The sequence below is a fragment of the Watersipora subatra genome, chromosome 9 (genome assembly GCF_963576615.1).
Source record: "Watersipora subatra chromosome 9, tzWatSuba1.1, whole genome shotgun sequence".
Lineage (NCBI taxonomy): Eukaryota > Metazoa > Bryozoa > Gymnolaemata > Cheilostomatida > Watersiporidae > Watersipora > Watersipora subatra.
In genome coordinates this window covers 23,175,308-23,195,062 of record NC_088716.1, presented here as the reverse complement: position 1 = coordinate 23,195,062, position 19,755 = coordinate 23,175,308, and the positions used below count along the sequence as shown (strand labels likewise).

Genomic DNA, 19,755 nt, shown 5'->3' with positions numbered 1-19,755 from the left:
TTGCATGATGCTAAAGTAAAGCAACTATATGCCACATCAGGTGGTGCAAAACCGTTTCAAATATTTTACAAAATGAAATTGAAAACTTAATGCTTAAGTTAATTTAGCTACAATCATGCCAATTTAATTAGTAATGTAAACCTGTCTGGAAATTTAATGCATAACTTATTTAAAAAAAAATTAATATTTTAATATAATTTTTAATGCATATATGGCATATATTTTCCAAGGTAGTTTGACAATTCAATGCATAGTTTAGTTTCTACAGAACTTATTGAAATTAATTTTATTAGTTGGCAAGTAAAACACAGAGCTATGTAAAACAACTTGCTTTTTTGCATTTACAACTTCAACTCTCAGACGTTTCTATTTTTTGTTTTTTTGTTATTGAAATGTATTGCAATATATATTTAAAACTTTTTAAGATAACACTTTAATTTCAATTGCTGCTGTGCTCTTGCTTCAGCTGGTAAATACCCTGCGCACTTATTAAATAGACAGTTTACGAAAAGGCCACATACAGTATTCAAATGGATATTGCCACCAGCCACTATGATGGTGGCAATATGATGGTGGTTTACACAGGCATCAAATCATTAATTTCCCTTCAACACCTCTAAATTTTTGCCTCGTTCACTTGGTATAAATTGTATAATTTATAATACAACAATCAATTTTTCAGCATTTGGAAATGGGAGTTATTTTGTGATTTTTGTCAAATACTTCAATTCTACTGGAAGTATTTGCAGTCTTTCCATTATAGGTCATGTAAAATAGTGGACGTGACCAGTTTGTGTGGAAACTAAAAACCTCCCATATACGCTTTCATTATTCGCGCAACCTTCCGCTACACGGCACTGGCATAAAACTAACGAAAGTCAACTCTATGATCCGAAGCGCCTCATAAGATTATAGTTCACGGCTAAGCCGAGGTTAAAACTTGGCGAGTTGGGAACGGCGTGTGGGCTATGTATCATTTGCTTGCACGTTAATTGCAGAGTGCACCCGTGCACCTACAAATTCCTTGCACCAGGTAATCCCTGAATTGACAAACACAAAACAAACCCTACCTCTATTAGTTTTGTAGTTTTTGTTCAGAAATTATTATTGGATTTTCAAAATAACAGTTTGCTAATGTCCCGAAAACAAGCCGTATGCAAGTTCGATGCTGACACTAGAAAACCTGCGTCCAGTCGCGAACGACACATTATCACTAATTTAATTATTTTTGAAAAAAATTATCGAATTTTAATAGTTCAACTTAAACTAATAACTATTTAAATCAGTGAATTTCTACCTAGTATGAATCAGGCTAATATAAACGTTACTTTAAGCAAATGATTCATTGCATCAATTTACCAGTTTTTCATTAAGAAGATTCTGGCACCAATGTCACGCTTATGTTATGGAACACGACTCGAAAGTTTTAAAGTGCATTTTTGATTTCTTTAAGTTCTGTTTGATCATTTACAGCTGGTAAAAGTAATTACGTGAGTGAACACACCTGCTAACCCAAGAGTGGGACAATGCGTGAGATTTGGTTTTGAGGCAATTGATGTATCAATGATAGTATATATAAAATTGTGGAAATTGGGGCAAAAATCTCACGCATGTTCATTTTTTCTTTGGGGTGATTGCGTGAGTCTCACGCCCAATGCGTCAGAGTTGGCAGGTATGTGAGTGAAGGCTTATTTTTTTCATCTCAAAGGGTTTTTTGTCAGATGACTAAAAATTCGGTCTAAGTGAATTTTCATTGAGTTTTATTGCTCTAGAGAATTTATTTATTTGTTGCAGAGAGCTATTTTACCAGTCCTTACCAGTTAAACATATTAAAATAGGAGTATGTTACATTGATTCTCTGCTTTCACATATAATTCACAAGGCCTCAGCTACCCACTCTACACACACAGCTTTGCAGCATGCTTATAAAGAGTATACTAGAAAATGGAGTGCAAATACACATACATGAAAGTAGGGATCCAAAAGCCATTACCTTTTCCTTGCAGTTCATGACTTTGACATTGTAAAATGTTTATTTCGCTTACTTCTAGATAATTGCAAGTAATGTTAAGACGTCTAGTGATCTCTCAGGCTTTCCAAGCACCGGCCCGACACTGTCATACCGACATACCAGTGTTAAAGAATACACAAGGTTTAGCTGATGATTTTGACAGCCTTAGGCCATACTTTATAGAGAAAATTATAAAAGTATACAATCAAGGGCTGCCTACTTTCTATGCAGAAAGGGAAACAATGAGGAATGTTCCAGACCAAATTCTTCTTAGAATATTTCAACCCACAACATTTTACGAAAGGTAGTATATTAATTATTTACCATCTAATGCAAATTTAAAAAGGTATACTATTGCGTTTTTTTTGTATCTTTTATCCCAAATCTCTTTGCTATAAGCCTCTCTCCATCTCATGTATTGCACTCTCTTCATATTTTTCCTGCACACCTCAATGGCTCATTCATGCGTCCTTTAAACTCATCTTTTTTTTATACATTTCTCACTTTCTGGCTTCTCTCTCAGTTTTGTTTATATATCTCTTTTATATATTGTGTTAGCTATCTTTTTTTATTCAATTCCCTTTTAAATGCGTATTTTACTTTCGCAATTTTTCAAATCTCTTTTTCAGAGAAGATGTCATAGATAATATTATCTCCCGTACAAAATTTAAAAAAATCCAGCCCACACCTGAGCGAAAGAATCCCACCCATACTGCAGCAAAAGAAAGTAAAGCCATAAATTCAGATACTATCATCTCGTGTACAAAATTAGATAACATCCGGCCCACACCTGAGCTAAAGAATCTCACCCACGCTGCAGCAAAAGAAAGCAAAACCATCTATTCAGATCCTACCAATACATTTTTACAAGTATGTAATGACATGGTAAACTTATTTTTCACAGGTTTGTTAAAGGAAGGTCAAAATCGTCAGTCTAATCATTTGATAAAAGTGCATTAGAGTGCAGACAACTCTGAAAGTAGTTTCCTCATGAAGCCATTTATGATTATTTGGCAAGCTTTCCTTTAACTCTTGGGCTACTGTAAGCCGATGTATTGGCTCACAGTAGCCAAAGAGTTAAAGGAACCGCCTTTCGCGAGAATATAAGTACAGACCGTAAGCCGATGTATCGGCTTATCAATAGGGTTTCACTTTTTTTCATTACGAAGCCCACACATTAGCTAGACCAATCAAATTTGGTCTCCAACGAAACAACTTTGTTGGCAATCACATGCAGCCAATAAAAAATCTTTTGGCTCAACGATTCCATTTCTAATTATTTTTTTAAAACGGAAAAACCAGATCATTATCGTCATGGCAATAAGAAACACATCACATTAGTTCAACGCAAAGAAAGCGTCAGAAATTTGGTGAAAGTGGGGTTCACTAAACAGCTTTATACTTATCTTGTAGAGAACTTTATTCTGAATAAGATGCATTTTACAGTAAAACGCTATCTGTTTTGATTCTCGAGATATTGCTGAAATACTATCGGTTTTTCGCAAATCCGTTTGAGTTAATTTGGGCAGAATAATCGTTCAGTCAGAGTTTAATGCGGTAGTGAAAGAGTTAAGCGGGAATGCAGGACAAAGACAAAAAAGGAATTCTGTTGCTGTATTTAGTTAACTAATTATCTACTCAACAAAGCGAAAAGTTAACTGCTTTGGGCAACTCATCATTTTTTGTTTCCCGAATCATTTGCACAACAGAGGCTTTATAATATCTTATCTTAACATAGGCTAATAATTGTCATGGATATTTTTATCTCTATTTCACTTAATTCTTCAAATGCATGCTAATAAGAAACTCAAAACTAGCACACGTGTATATTAATACGCGCAACATTACATCACCATTGGAACTTTGCATTCGATTCTCAGTTACATAATATACTAATTGAATTTTTCTTTTTTCTCATTAAAATTGTTACACATTACAAAGGCAAGTCATGCAAAGTTTTTTCCATTGTATTTACACTAAAATATGTAAACAGCTCAATCCTAAAATTATCCGATATTTGTACGCCTATTGCATACTCAGCGATTACAATATGGAGTCATCAACATTTTATGTTCCAAAATTTTGCTATGAAAACTTAGTTCTGTCTGAATTCATTTTTTATGCTATATCAATCGTTTTTGCTGTAGTTCACAATAGTATTTGTAATAATCTCATCAGGTTAATTTTAATTTATGTATTTACGGGAAATCTATTATTAAACACAAATTGTGATGGAACTAGTATGCAAGGATTAATGTTATGATATTATTCAAATTGAGGAAACTTCATCAAAATTATAAATGTGTATCATCAAATTATTAGTTTTTTAGTATAATGAATACTTATAAATGAAATATATTCATATATTCTCTTTTGCACAATTTAAGAGAAATGAAAAGACTTGATTTCTGTTGGCTGGCCGATTCAAGGTACTTTTACAATCAGGGGTGAGGGAGTCATAGGAAACAGTGTTTGATTGGCTACGAGTGTATAAGTAATCTGTCAAGCTCCATAATTATTGGTCATCCATCACGCTTAAAAAAGTTGCAGACGATATCTGCTTTGTAAGTAGATTGTTTTACCAGTAGGAACCAGTGGATGTGAAATAAAGACATGTGAACTCAAGCTTTGAACTTTTAGTCAATTGACAATTATAAATAGTAGCGACAAGTGAGTGTGACTAAGCTCTGGTATGACACAGCTAATCTGCATAGATATGGAAAGAATTGTCGCTATTTTTTGGCTGCAAACAATAGCTTTTCGGATTATTTTTACTCGTCACCCAATTTTAGAAATTGAATCATCGTTTCGTTGCAATTATATTATCACGACTACAAATAATTTCCCACGCATTTTTTATGAAGAAATTCACTTTGTGGGATTGTTAGGCTTTGATGCACAGCTTTTCTGTTTATTGCATTTTACTTAGCCCTATGATATACTGTATATCAGATGTGCTATTGTCAAATGTAGAGTTATCGTTTGTAGTGGCAGAGATCTAAGGACACAATGATTTACTACAAGCAAAGAGCGATTCACGCAATGCGCTATGGCCAACCTTTAATCATAGACTGTGATTATGAAGGGCTCATGGCTGGCCGAGCCTTGACTTCATACACTCGTCAGATCACTACAATAATTCACCATAATTATTTAGCCAGCAATCCTTTTGCTATCCACCTGTGTTAGTATCCTATATTTCTTGGAATGCTTGAACTAGAAAGAGGGGGTAGAGATGTATAAATCATAAGTGTGGTTGGGTGGGTAATTAGAGGATTGCAACTGAAAGGTTTGGATTAGAGCTTACGAACTAAAAAAGTTTTTAAAAATTATTTCCCTAGTTGCGAGTAAAATGTAGATTAAGGGTGCTTACAGTAGATTATTTAAACCATAGTTTAAGTTTTTTTATGAAAGTTTTTTATATAAACTATTTAAAATTGCTCGTAGCTTGTTACATGATGTTTAAATGGGCTGGACGCCAAAAAAATGAGCTCAAAAAGCGCGGTTTTATCACAAGCTGGCGTTGTTATCGCGCTTTTTTAAATATGCAATGTTAAATAGCTCATCTACCTTTCAGAAAAAACTGATATTATTTTTAAGGCTGAATTTAGATATTAATGGATTTTAAAACACCCATCTCTATTATTCTAAATCGGTCTAAACATCCCTACGTAACTTCCGTTCCTGAAAAAGCTAGGTTTCGTCACATATTTATAGGCGGAGCTTGTAATGCCGACTGTGTTGTTTTCGAAACGGATATTGAAACGCTTTAAAAAAGCCTAAATGACTTGGAAGGTTAGTGGACTAATCTTTATTTTGAGTACAAAATCGGAATTAGCGTGTCTGATTTACCTATTAAATACAATTTACAATTTACCTAGTAATACCTAGTAGTACAATAAAAGTTGTTCGTGACAGTTATGGTTTAAAGTATTTGTGCTGCTATAGCAGTTTTCTTAGTTCAAGTTTTATTTTAGTTACATTTTTAAGGTTTAAACGGGAAAGCAATAATCTTTGTAAAGGATATCGTCGAAACAAAATATAGTCTACTAGTAGTAGTGGCAGTTTACAGTCTACATCATGAGTTGGATTGCCGACAACTAAACTTGCTACACCAGACCTAAATTGCGGGTGAATCTGAGCATCCTGTTGGAACGAAATAGAATACACAAAGAGTCTGACTAGACTTCACAGAAAGCGTGCCTTGGCCACACTCATAGGCAGGGGGGATAGATAAACTCACATCCAGCTAGCCACTGCGATTGAACAAAGATGCCAGTATGTCAGGACCTGTTTCTCCTGCTGGATACATTTCTGTATTGCTGCTAGAGGGACACTGGTAATGCAAAAGCTAACCTTCCGTAATACCTTTTGCGTGCAGTTTTAAGGATATGGCAAAAATCAATGGTAATAATACAGACATGAACATCGCCTGACCTAAAAAGGTTTGTGATACTTCCGCTCTGGCACTCAGTGAAAAATCTGCTAGGAAGCAAAAAGAAGACTGACGACATCATCTTGAAAATTACAGAATGGACTTAAGGACACTTCTTGATAGAGATCGTGCAAGTGGACAAAAGTTACAAACTGCACTGGTGTCAAAAGAACTTAAAAGATGCCAGATTGATGTTGAAGCAGTCTGCGAGACCCGTCTAGCGCTCCCATAGAGTTTGGTGTTCTGTGGCTACACATTCTCTTGGAGTGACAGAGAAGAGCATAAATGAAAAGACCAGGAGTTGGCTTTACCGTCATAAATGACAGTCAATAAAATGGAACAAGATCCAATCGCAGTAAGCAACAGGATCATGACTCTGCGCCTTCCGCTAAAAGGGTATGCGTACTTCCCTATCATAAGCGTCTATGCTCCCATTATGACAAATACTGATGAAGCCAGAGAGAATTTTTACCGTCAATTGAGATGTGTGATGAAATTTGAGAAGCATCCCGAGCACAGATAAGCTGCTCATTGCATGAGACTTTAATGCAAGGGTTGAACATTGATCACCAGAGTTAGCAAGGAGTTATCGGATATCAAGGTATAGGAAAGTGTAACTCCAACTGTGAACTTCTCCTCTTTATTTGCTTCGAGTGTTTAATAACGTGCAGGTACCTACCTTTTTCAACACTGTTGACTGAGGCCATCCGTTGGGTCCTTCATTGCTTATATACCAATAGTCCCGAAAAACCATGACATCACCATAAAGCTGATAATCCTATACTGTAGTAACCTGATAGCTTTAACACCATCATGATATCCTCATTGACCTTGACTCCTAGTAGTATCTCACCATTGCTGTAGACATCGTTACACTAAATAAGACATTGCAACACTATTACATACCATCGAGCATAATCTAATCACCAACACCATCTTCAAACACAAGAATCATAAGATGGCAAAGATCCAATGTCCAAGATCTAAGCACTGGCGCCTTCTAGGCCATGTGATTACAAAAGAGTGGACCAAGAGGTTCGCTGAAGTACAGGCTGCTGTACAGACCCCAACATGGTCTGTTCTATGATAATAGTCAAAGCACAAAAGAAACTCGGGAAGACTCGGATGTCCACATGTATTGTCCGTATTCCACATTTATGGTAGACCAAGAAACTGAGTTTTGATGGAGTACTGGCAGTGGCTGTGAATGTTTACCTTTGCAGCAAAGATTCTATGATAGCTCATCACAACGCTCACTGTTGAAATGCTTCAATTTGCCATAACTCAGTGTATAATCTATTCACATGCCTGTACAACAGTTTTTAAGAATTACTCTCTCTTGGCCAACATGTTTGATAAGCATGCAGACCTTGATGTCAATGCTCTTTTTTCATTATGTATAAAATTTCGATGATATTTCATTGAGATGGTATTGTACTTGGTTTAAAGTATGGCTGCTCTTATGAAACACTTCATGTCTGAACAGACATATTGATCTATGTCGCTAAAGATGAAACTGACACATCTGTGATTGGTTGGAATATTTGATTCAATGAACATAACTTCGATTTTGCTATATTTATTTCCAGTTAGTTTCGTTTGAGATTGGCTTTTGAATGCTAATAACATGGCTTCACACAAACAACTATTTATACCTGTATAGGAGATATTATCCAATATATTTTCACTTGCAACAATTATGTGAAGGCTACCGATGCAAATTAAAACTGCCCATAAAATAGTTTTGCTAATTCTTCAATTGATTGAATGTTTTAAAACCATAATTTTCTCTCCTGCTCAATCAACTTCGCAAAACTAATTATTTTTGTGCAAGTTGTTAATAATCTATTATAGGTAACCAATACATTAATAATACTTTAATGTTTATTATGGAAAATACTGCACAAATGGCCTTTATCTGGCAGGCCAATTCTCATTGGTTAATCTCTTTATCAAAACAATTTTTAGTACCGTCAGTATATATAGCTGATATCTACGCTGCCATCGATGTGTGTCGTCGGTGTGTAGTCAGGGCTTTTGAACTGTCCTCTGCACCAGTTGAAGTCATAAATTATGCAAGCTCCTCTGCATTTGCAGGCAATGTGTCGGAGTCGTCAGCTCTCTTTGGCTCTCAAAATCTTACTGGAGCAGACCTTGATAAAGAGATAGCAGTTGTGAGTGATCAGTGCTTCACCAAGGTGGTTGACAAGCAGGATCTGGTTATCCTGAGTCCTGATGCTCCGCTTTATATGGAGGAATATGATCCTAGGAAGGTCTATGTCATTGGAGGTATAGAAATTGGTTTGGAAATGCCATAAAGCTCTTAACAAGTTCTAACCAGTTTCTGGTAGTAAACTCTAAAAGTCATTGGAATGGCTTGCGATAGATGGGTAGCTTTCTTAACGATCAAATTTCATTAGATTTCACTTTTACTGACTTTCAAAGCACGTCTGTTCAACTCACCTAATAATTCCTAATTTCTGTATTTTCACTTTTTCCTTTTGACTTGTAACGAAAAACATAATTTTGTTGATGATTACCAAATGCAAATGATAAGTTATCAATACTACATTAGGGCTTTGCTTACTATTGTAATGTCAGGTCCATTTGTAAGTTGAACATCTAATACAGTTTATACTGGTAGTGCGAAGGTATGTCGGATGTACAGAAAATAGGAAAACCTATTAGTAAGATGACCTAAGATGGATGTATACATTTTTGAGATTTTGATAGCATGAAGCTTTTATTATGTCGATAATCATATAAATGTGTCTCTGGGTCTGACATCTGGCAGCGAGATTGCTGCCCTAAGTTTGACCGTATGAACTCCTTTAGAGAAATGTGAAGAACCAGCTCCTCGTTAGGCTCAGAAATAAAATCAACTTATTTTGCTGACACTTGCCTACGCTTAGTCAATTGATGTCGATTGCATGTCGCATTTGATGATAAAATACTTAATATTTTAATGGTCTGTTTTTCATTGTGACCTCATTGTGACCTCATGCGTGTAAAAGGATTTGTTAAAAACTATCTTATGCTACTCATATGACTTATAATAACAAACTGATTACAAGAAAATGGCAGGTCCAGATTTTTCTCGTGGCTTCAAAAGAAAATGTGATCAAGTGAAACACAGCTGGAACGAATCATATCCTATGACGATGTGATCAAATGAGTTTGTATCACTGATGCTGGCCTTGCATCATTATAACAGTTTAGGTTTTGGCCATTTATGGAGATGCCACTAGTTGCTAGTAAATTTGCCATTATCATCTACTTAGCCTTAGCTTTATTGTGTATAACAGTATTAGTTAACTCACCCAAAGACTTGAACAGAGACTAGGAGCGAAGTCTATCTGTTAGATTGAATGTTTTTATAAATTGTTTAGTAATAGTTCTCAGAGAACTTGACACGCAAGCCGTGTCATGATACGACCCGACCTCAACATTGGACATGCGAAGGTTCAAATATAATATGGCTAATTGTTGTCTTTTGTCTCTGCAGGTCTGGTTGATCTTGCTGAAAACCCTCCAGTAACTGTCTCCAAGGCCGAAGCTTTAGGTATCGAATGTCGCTGCCTGCCGCTTGATGTCTTTATGACGTAAGTTGTTAGTTGTCATCCAGTACTAGGCTTGCATGATCAGTCTCAGGCTGATAGTGTTCTTGATGGGTGACCAACACTGTCTCTCATAGCTCATTGGACTGCAGTGCAGCTAAAGTACCCTGCAGGACAATATTATTCGCGGAGTTATATTTAGTGGAAGTTGTCTTTTTTACATTTTCGCGGACTGTTTTATTCGCAGAGGAACACATACACGAATGAATTAATCCGTGAATCCAGCTAGCAATAGACTGTAAAATTTTCACATGCGTAAAGCATGTGTTTAACTTCTTATTTGACTTTTCTATTCTACTTGTAAACGTATCTGCACATGCATTCATATACATACCATGTCTAAATCTGAATCATCATGGTCAATGTCATCAACTTCAGTATTAAAAGTTGTTGGAGGTGATTTTACAGTGAAAAACTGCAGCAGCGACTTTTGAGATAACGACGCCAGGCTGAATTCTGGAGAAACTGTGACAGCCTTGAATAATTTTGTAAAGAATTGTGATGCATTGACAATGGGTGCAACTCCGACCCCTGATGATGGTTGCAAAAAAGTTTGGAACTCAGATATATCCACTGACTACGCCTGACGACTAGGCTTTAATTTTATGTCGTAGTTGTTCTCCCTTTCTCAAAAAAGCCAACAACTCTAAATATTAATTAATTTTTAACCATTCGCAGAATTTTCTGCCCACGCGTTCGTGGACTTGCCACAGTCATCGCTGGGCCTTGTCTAAATGCCAATACCAAAGGTAAACAAACAAATGTATCGTTCAGAGGTTTTATTTGTTATTCTTCTGTTCCTTGTTCTTTCCATGTGTACATTTTTTCCTTATTATGTAGTAATACAATTTTAACATGTATTTGTCACAGGTTTTAACCATTAAATTTATTTGCAATATATACAAATGTTGTTATACGAGTTTCGTTGGGGTTTGAAATGGATTAGGGCATTTATATAGTGAAATGGGATTCTACTTACAAAATTTTCTGCTTTTGGAACGAATTACTTTCGTAGGTAGAGGTTCCACTGTACTGTCAAAACAAGGAGCATTAAAGATGTAGCAATGCCTTTAATTTGGTCAGTAAATTTGGTGTCAAACCTATTCATTAAATGGAGACATGCTAATGCATGCATAGAGAAAGCTATATCTCATGCCAGCAGAATTCAAATGCAGAGAAAAGGCTATATAATCAGTGTGGCAACTTGTTTCACAATTACCATTTGTTTCCAGAGATTCCAAACTACGGCGTTTTCGTGATGGCTGCGATTAAGTGTTCGTTTTTGAGCTTTTAAGAGCTTGTAATCACATTTCCACATATTTTGCACCTACAACACAACAGAGTAAGACATGGTGAATCTTTTAATATCAAATAACTGTAATGTGAATTTTGTTGCAAATAAACCTTTAAAAGCTCAAAAACGAACAGTTAATCACAGCCATCACGAAAACGGCCATAAGTTAGAATCCCTCTGAAAACGACTCAAATGTGACGTAGTTGAACACGATGTGCTTCTGTTTACACTTTCATGCAACCTCATTCGTCGAAATATTTTCACAAATACATTTCACGCATTCAATAAAACCATGTTTATTGTCCTTACGCGCCTATTTCATTATCATTGTAATGCTGTCACTTTGAGCACTGATGTCTCAAAACCTAGCCTGAAAATCAGTTTAATTTTTTAACCCAAGCTCGAGGGGAGGAATATCATCCTCTCATAAACATGAGGAGCCTGTTGGTCACCTGTGATGGTCGAAGAATGTTGCAGAAATTGTTCGCGTCATTTGACAGGAAATATGGGTCATATGATCAGATTATGACTAAATGATTAGCCCAAGCTGAAACAAAACTGTAAAGTAGCGAGCATCTATATTTGATAAGGGCTTTTCGGTAGAACCCGAAGTGTTTGTCATAAACTACTGCTATGAGACATTTTATATTGAGCCTTTTATTGGCCATTAATTTCACGTGATAACATCACGTGTCAAAACAATGACCACGTCAAGTTGAATATGTCATCAAAATGAGGGATTCCAACCTATGGCCGTTTTTTTTAACTATTCGTTTGTGAGCTCTTAAGAGCTTGTAATTACATTTCCACATATTTTGAACCTACAACATAGCAGCATAAGACATTGTGAATCTTTTGATACAAAAACTGTTATGTAAATTTTGTTGCAAGTCAACTTTTAACCATCGTTGTGCATTACTCTTTAAGACTTGTCTTCTCCTTCATTGTACATAATTTGTTTAGCGTCGTCTTCTTTTTAATTGGACCTTTCTTGTTAGGAGTTGTCATTTACGTTATTTGTCAAGAATTGTCTTCCACTTCATCTCATTAATTATATATTACTTACAATAATATGTCTTCTCCTTCATTATAACTAAATATATTAGCTAATTTGAACTTGCAAATAAATATGGACTTGCATTTCTAATGAATTCTTTTAGAGCTGAATTTTGTTAATAAACATCGATACATTTGTACCAAAAAGTATGTTTGATTAGTTTATCAGCATTTGCTTATATATTTTAGTCTTGTACTTTTTTACATAAATTGTTATCTTAACCTTAAATAAGGTTTGGACCAAACCCCATACACTTTCCCTTCACTTTCTCTCATGACAGTGTAGTACTTGGAGAGTCTTCAAAACTTGTACGTTTCGAAAAATGTATGCTTCTAGAAACATGTTTGCTCAAATTCTACAATGCATTTTGGGAACTTTGTAAATAGATGTGTGACTGTCTATTTGATATTAGTGGTGATGATATGCGTGTCTATGAAATTTCAGTTTGATAAACTTTAAAGATGCTTTCGGATTCCCTATACGTAGAAGGTGATTGAGTTTACGTGAGCCATTTTGATTTCAATCACATATCTACCACAATTTTGGAGAAAAGATTAGTTTTTGCCGTCGTCTTGTGCACATTCAAAAGGTCATAAGTTCAGAAGGTCATAAGCCAGCTAGTAGAGGTGAAATGTAAAAATTGAAAAACTTTTTTTGCAATCGGCCATTAGCCTGTATGTCAATTTTCAGAGCAGTGTGAAACAACTTGGAGTTGCCGTTGCTAAGGAGTTACAGTTGCTATGGAGTTACTGTTGCTAAGGAATTGCCGTTGCTAAGGAGGTTCTGGTGTAAACAAAGGAAATGCATTGCAAACAGCAATATCAACTTTAAAGATGAACTTACAAAAAATTGCAATCAACAAGATGAACTAGACAAAATTTTAGGAGACTCCATTCGAAAGTATCTTTATAGTACCTTTAAAGGTTGACTTGCAATAAAATTCACATTACAGTTATTTGGTATCGAAAGATTCACAATGTCTTACTCTGTTGTGTCGTAGGTGCCAAATATGTGGAAATGTGATTACAAGCTCCTAAAAGCTCAAAAACGAAAAGCCGCCGTAGATTGGAATCTCTTTATTTCGATGACGTAGCCATGATATTTGGTTATTGTCTTGTCACGTGATGTTTTCACGTGAATTGAAAGGCCAATAAAAAGCTCAATATAAAACTTATTGTAATACTAGTCTATGACAAACACTTCGGGTTTTACCGAAGACCCCGTATCAAATATAGATGCTCGCTACTTTACAGTTTTGTTTCGGTTTGGTCTTATCGGCAAGTCGTAATCTGATCATGTGACCCAATACTTCGCAAATAATTTCTGCAGCACTTTTCGATTATCACAAGTGACCAACAGGCTTGTCATGATTATCAGACAATGATATATACTCCTTCAAACTAAGGCTAAAAAATTAAACGAGTTTTTACGGTAAGTTATAGGATATCACTGCTAAAAGTGACAGCATTACAATGACGATATAAAACAGACGCGTAAGAACAATAGACATGGTTTTATTGAATGCGTGAAGTATATTTGTGAAATATTTCGACGAATAAGGTTGCATGAAAGTGTAAACAGAAACCATCTCTCACAGCTACGTCACATTTGAGCCGTTTTGGAAAGAGAATCCAAACTACGGCGGTCTCGTGTGGCTGCGATTTTCTGTTCGTTTTTGAGCTTTTAAGAGCTTGTAATCACATTCGCACATATTTGGCACCTACAACACAGCAGAGTAAGACACGGTGAATCTTTTCATATCGAATAACTGTAATGTGAAGTTTGTTTGTTTTGTTGCAAGTCAACCTTTAAGTATTTTTCTATCATTTCTGATTGTTTTTGATGTTTGAAATGATCTGTCTACCAGGATGTTTCAGGATTAAAATTGACAAAACTTGATTGCGGTTAAAACGCCCAGATAATCGCACTTTTGCTTGATGTGAGTGTTTTAACAGCCATCTTTTAAGTTGATCTTTAAGACTAAATGAGTGCTTATCATGTAGCCTATTTTACTAAGAATAATATTTTTGATATGCAGGGATTTCCGAGTATGCATAGTGAGTTTGAGAGTGTCATAATATTGTATCAAAGCTGGATCATAAAGGCGTTGTTGGTATCAAAAACTTGATGTCACCCACTCACCTCTCTTCACGTTTCATCTAAAAGTAGATTATTATGTAGCTAGTGGTAGTAGTGGTTAGTAGCTGTAGTAGTGATTATGGAGCTATTTGTTTTTGTGATATGCAGCTGGGAGGGAGGACAGAACAAGAGACTCACCCTTCCATCCGTATTTAAGCTCCTGAGGCATCTCTCTCAGCATCGTGACTGGGATGCTGCCATCAAGTATGCGCTGCCTAGCAGGTACCAAGGAGGAAAACAGAGGGTAGATAACCAGAGATGAAAGAGTCGTCCATCTTGCAAAGATGTGCTGGCACTGTCATGAGGGATGTGCTGCGTAGCTCCACTCGTGCCTAGCAAATGACTTGATGTGTTGACCTTGAAAACTGTTCTTCATTTTGTCAAAGATATCCAGTGAAGAAATACGGTGATTTAGAGGCCTTACGAGTTGGGAATGTACACGGTGTTTTAAAATTGACTGTTGTGAACCACAGAATAGCAAAAGCTGGCAGATGTCTTATCTGTTGGCAGTTTAGGTTTTTAATATGAGCAAAATATTACAATTTAATAGGCTTATACAATACTGTTATATTTTGTTCTTAAATGTAATTATTTTTTGTTGTCAAGAGCAGACGAATCATAGCTCAAAAGCATATATCTCGGAACCACATTAACAACATATTCTGCTCTGCACAAAGTACTACCTTTATAGGGATTAAAATTTTCTTAACAAAAGTGATGACGACAGAAATATATAAACAGAAAACGTATACTTGTAGTTATTTAAATTCCAATACATGCATTTTTCTAATTGTATGTTGCCAGTTCCATTCACCTTCTGTATATTTGACTGCAAAGATTGTGTCTCCAATTGCCCTGTAGTGAATGTTCATTAAAGGCTGGACTATACGTTGGAAGTTATACATACAGTCAAACATGGATAACTCGAACTTCAAGGGACCGAGCAAAAGTGTTCGCATTATCAGAGCATTCAAGTTATCAGAGCACTGTCACAAGTCCATATATTTACTTATTTATTAGTAGATACATGTACATATACAAACTATAATATAAATCAAAAGCACAAATGGCTTGTTTCAAATTAAATGCTTCTAATGTAAAGTTTAAAACGTTTTCATGAAAAAGTATAGAGATTTTTCTATCACTTGAGATTGGTTTGTTGTTTGAGGTGATGTTATTGCCAGGACGTTTTTCAGATTGACATTGGCAAAACTTGATCGTTGTTGAAATGCTCAAAAGAAAAGACATTCTTTTCTTTTGGGGTTTTACCCACGATCAATTTTGCCGTTTTTTCTTGAAGTTTATGCAGATTACCTTACTTTACCTGGGATTCGTTAAGAGCAACACTCCGAGGCAGTTCAATTAGAAGTTTTACGAGGTTTTACGGTACATTCTATATCACTCACGCTTTTTAATAGATACTTATTGAATGTACACACGTATTCTGTGTTTAGGTCAAACGATGAATAGTTTTTTGTAGCTCAGACAACGTATACGTTTAATTACAACATTTTTTAAGACGTTTTAAACATTCAACATTCCGACGTTGATTCAACACGGAATCAACGTCGGAAAACTATTCATCACGGGTTAGCCGAGTCACGCACTCAAGGATTTTCGCCACGCACATCCAAAACAACATGCGATTTTTGTTTTGTATGTGCGTGGCGAAAATTCTTGCGCGCGTGACCCGGCTAGCCCGTGCTATTCATCGTATCGCAGTATAAATCAAATTTCACCAAACTTTTAGAAAAGTCGTTGACAAAAATATTTTGCCGATGGTGGTAATAACGACGCTTATGAATTACGAAAAGATGAAGTTTACCTCTATGGCTTTGAATAAAGTGATTTTCTAAAGCGAAAACAACCGTTTCGGTAGCTGTTGGGCAAAAAAACAGTTCGAATTAACAGTGTTGAGTTCGAGTTATCTATAGCAATTTATCATTACGTGGGAACGGACCAAAGGAAATGTTCGAATTAACCATGTGTTCGAGCTATCCGTGGACGAGTTATCCATGTTTGACTGTATATACATTGTATATACATTGTGGAAGTAGCCTTTCCTTGTGTCATCGTAAAACACCAAGCCCTAAGCTATTATCTTCACAGTTGCTCTTTCATATGCATTTTATCTTGTTTTTAAAGTTTGGAACATTTACAAAGTATTGCTTCTGGTTTTTAGTGGTAAATGAAATAATCATATTGTTTGTTAGCACAATTTATATTAGCATAATTTTTGTGCAAATTTTTATGAAATATATACTCTATGCATTAGTAAAAGAGTTCAAAATAAAAATAATTACCAAAATAACTACATAAAACTATAACATAATAATGAGTTTCACTGTTTTATCTTGAATAAATATTGACGTTCATAAAGAGGCACTACTAGAGACCAGCTGAACTTAGTGACTAACATTGTCATATACAAATATTAAACATGTTGAATACTCTTTCTTGTTTTGTGAGTTAACTTTTTTAGAAAAGATAACAAAGCTCTGAAAGCAAACAAATGGGTAAGTTCATGCTAGAGTACAGGGTGGTTCTTGAACATGTTGACATTCAGAGAAGTTAGTTTGTATTAAGCTTGACACTTGGAAAGTTGCCAAACTGCTTGCTATTCTTTGCAGCAGACAAGCCTAGTTGTTCTTTCATCTAGTCAATCGTTGAACTCACTGAGTAGAGAAGGGTAGGCAGTTAGAGTCTTAATTAAATTCAGATATTCAACGGTGACCCTGCGAGTTTGGCGAAGGTCAGTACATACTAACCATTGGACTAACTGAAATGGAGTAAGCATCATTGCGATCACCCAGCGGCTTCCAAATGGTAAGTGTCTTCAAGCGTTTATAAATCAGTGTTTGCATTGTGGAACCCCACCAATTTACGTACAAGCAGATGTTGGCAGCTGTAAGAAATGAGCTTTGTTATTCTACTGTATTTTTGTGCTAAACCTGCGCTACATAAAAAATTTGTTGTTAAACGATTTATTTGTTAGCGTAAGCTTGCAATTATTAATGATTTTCTGCAACTGTTCCATTAAGCACAAACTACCCAAATAAAAATTTTATATTTCCAGGATGTTGCAGGAATGTTCCGAAAAATCCTAGAAATATTTCATTGTAACATTTCATGTCAAAAGATTACTTGTGGACTCATGAGTATATATAATACCAAGTCCACAATAAGTATTTTTCTGGCTGTCGAAATCAACAATGACCTACATCTTAGCGATGCATGCTTAAGTCAAGCAGTATGGTGGAGTAGAGGTGACCCTGTTCTCAGTATCAACTACTTCTGGAACTGTCAGAATAAACTGAAGGGTTAATCTGACAGTTCCAGATTAATTCTAACATTCAGACATTACGCAACACGTCCAGTCTGACAGAGCCAGGTAGAGATTTCACTTGCTCGATGTGCGAACGACAGAGGTGGATCTGTGCCCACGTTGTCAGTGTGGTACATGGGGCTATAAGTTAGGATCTAGATCTGAAAGACCCAGCAATTTAGCCAGACCCAGAAAGCTTGGTGAGAGCCTGTTGTCAGATCGGCATTAAGCAGGACTCAAACTACCAACCTCATGGTTGACAGTCAAAGATGTTACTACTAGGCCACCCGGACACATTTACAAGTACAATAAGTATAAGCCCAAGTATAGCAGAGACTTGACGGCAACGCATTTGGTACACTCAACCTTATTGACGCTACGTAATAGAAACTTTGAATTTAACTTGAGCAAATTTAGATTACTGAACACATACTTAAAGCCAAGTTTTAATCTTTTACAAAACTCACTTTAATTTTTTCGTCTCACTTTATTTTAATAAAGGCCTATATATATGCCCAAATCTACAGGTCCTGGTCCGTAATACATGTACTGTACCTACTTTATTTGAGATCTTGACTTTTGAAAAGTTACCTATAGAGGTTTTGGTGTAGCTCTGCATATGTTAGATTTGTAATTTATGGCATGGAATATACGCAACTCAGTTGTAATAGTTTGAAGATTTTACAAAATGATTTTCAGAATAATCAAGCAACAACTAGTCGTAAAACGATTATGTATACTTTTCCATTCAGTTAACTGTTCCCAAGGGAGAATTTACTTATTAAGTAAACTAACATCATGTTTAAAGCACATTTCATTGACTAGAATTTTTTGTAATACATTGCTATGTTCATACAGTTTTCAATGCAACTTTTTTATCTGGGTGAAGATAAAGATGAAGCCAAATTTGGATTAATTTTATCTTATTCAGTTTGCTAAGACGTTCAATCATAGCATGCTATGCCTTTTTTGGTCAATAAACCTATAGTTAATCTTAGTCATTAATATAACAAATTAAATGATGCTTATAATCTCATATCTGCAGGTCAGCGGAATTTTCTCTATTTTTTCTAAGACTCAATTGTAAAAGAGGGTTAGTTATATAGTTGATCCTCTCAGGTGTTTTTCAAACTTGTCTGTCAGTACCAAGTCAATTACATCTCAATTTTTGAATGTACACGGTTTAGCAAACAAATGTTAATAATTGAATCAGTGATAAAATATTATTACATTTGCCCTGCAGTTATATTTATAAACAATAAAATTTACAGCCACTATGTTGCTCAAAGTCGATGTTATATTCATTTGAACTATTGAGAGAACAACCGACAAGCACTGTAGCTGATGTATCATTGTTGTATCCTCCTATTTGAGTAAAATAAAGTGTTCTAGGCAGCGGCTCCTTATCAGGTAGTTTTTATTCTTATTGATGATTGACAGATCAAATTTCAAAATTTTCAAGGAAAAACTAATATACAGCAGAAGCTCCTATAATGTATACCTCTTATAAGGTCAATCCCAGATAACGTAAAAATCTATGTGAAGCTTTTGCTTGGTACTACGTAAAAAATTCCATATAACGTAAAGTGTCAAGTTGGGCAAGTTTTAAACTTTTATTTGAATGTTGGTCTATCTCACCGCAAACGTGAAAAAAAAACGACGCGCGTGTAGCGTTATATTTATTATACCGGCATATGCAACTTTCGCGACATCCTAGTTCATAGTTATAGATCGTCCAATGTGTCGACAGAACAGAGAATAGAATAGCAGTCGCCCTTAAATACAAAGGCGATCAATTGGTGCAGGTGTTACAGTGTCGGTCTACTAATCTGAATGTCACAAGTTGGAGTATCATCAAAAGTTATCTTTTATTCAAA

The 19,755-nt window shown here is 35.6% G+C and overlaps 1 protein-coding gene across 1 annotated transcript; it reads left to right on the top strand.

Annotated features, from left to right (window-relative positions):
• Positions 1-954: 954 nt before the first annotated feature.
• LOC137404371 (mitochondrial ribonuclease P protein 1 homolog) lies at positions 955-15,267 on the top strand. Its single transcript, XM_068090567.1, has 7 exons — positions 955-1,033; positions 2,195-2,315; positions 2,641-2,881; positions 5,000-5,195; positions 8,544-8,735; positions 9,952-10,048; positions 14,662-15,267. The coding sequence occupies exons 2-7, from the start codon at positions 2,254-2,256 to the stop codon at positions 14,813-14,815; spliced, it is 942 nt and encodes a 313-aa protein (XP_067946668.1). The 5' UTR covers positions 955-1,033; positions 2,195-2,253; the 3' UTR covers positions 14,816-15,267.
• Positions 15,268-19,755: the final 4,488 nt, after the last annotated feature.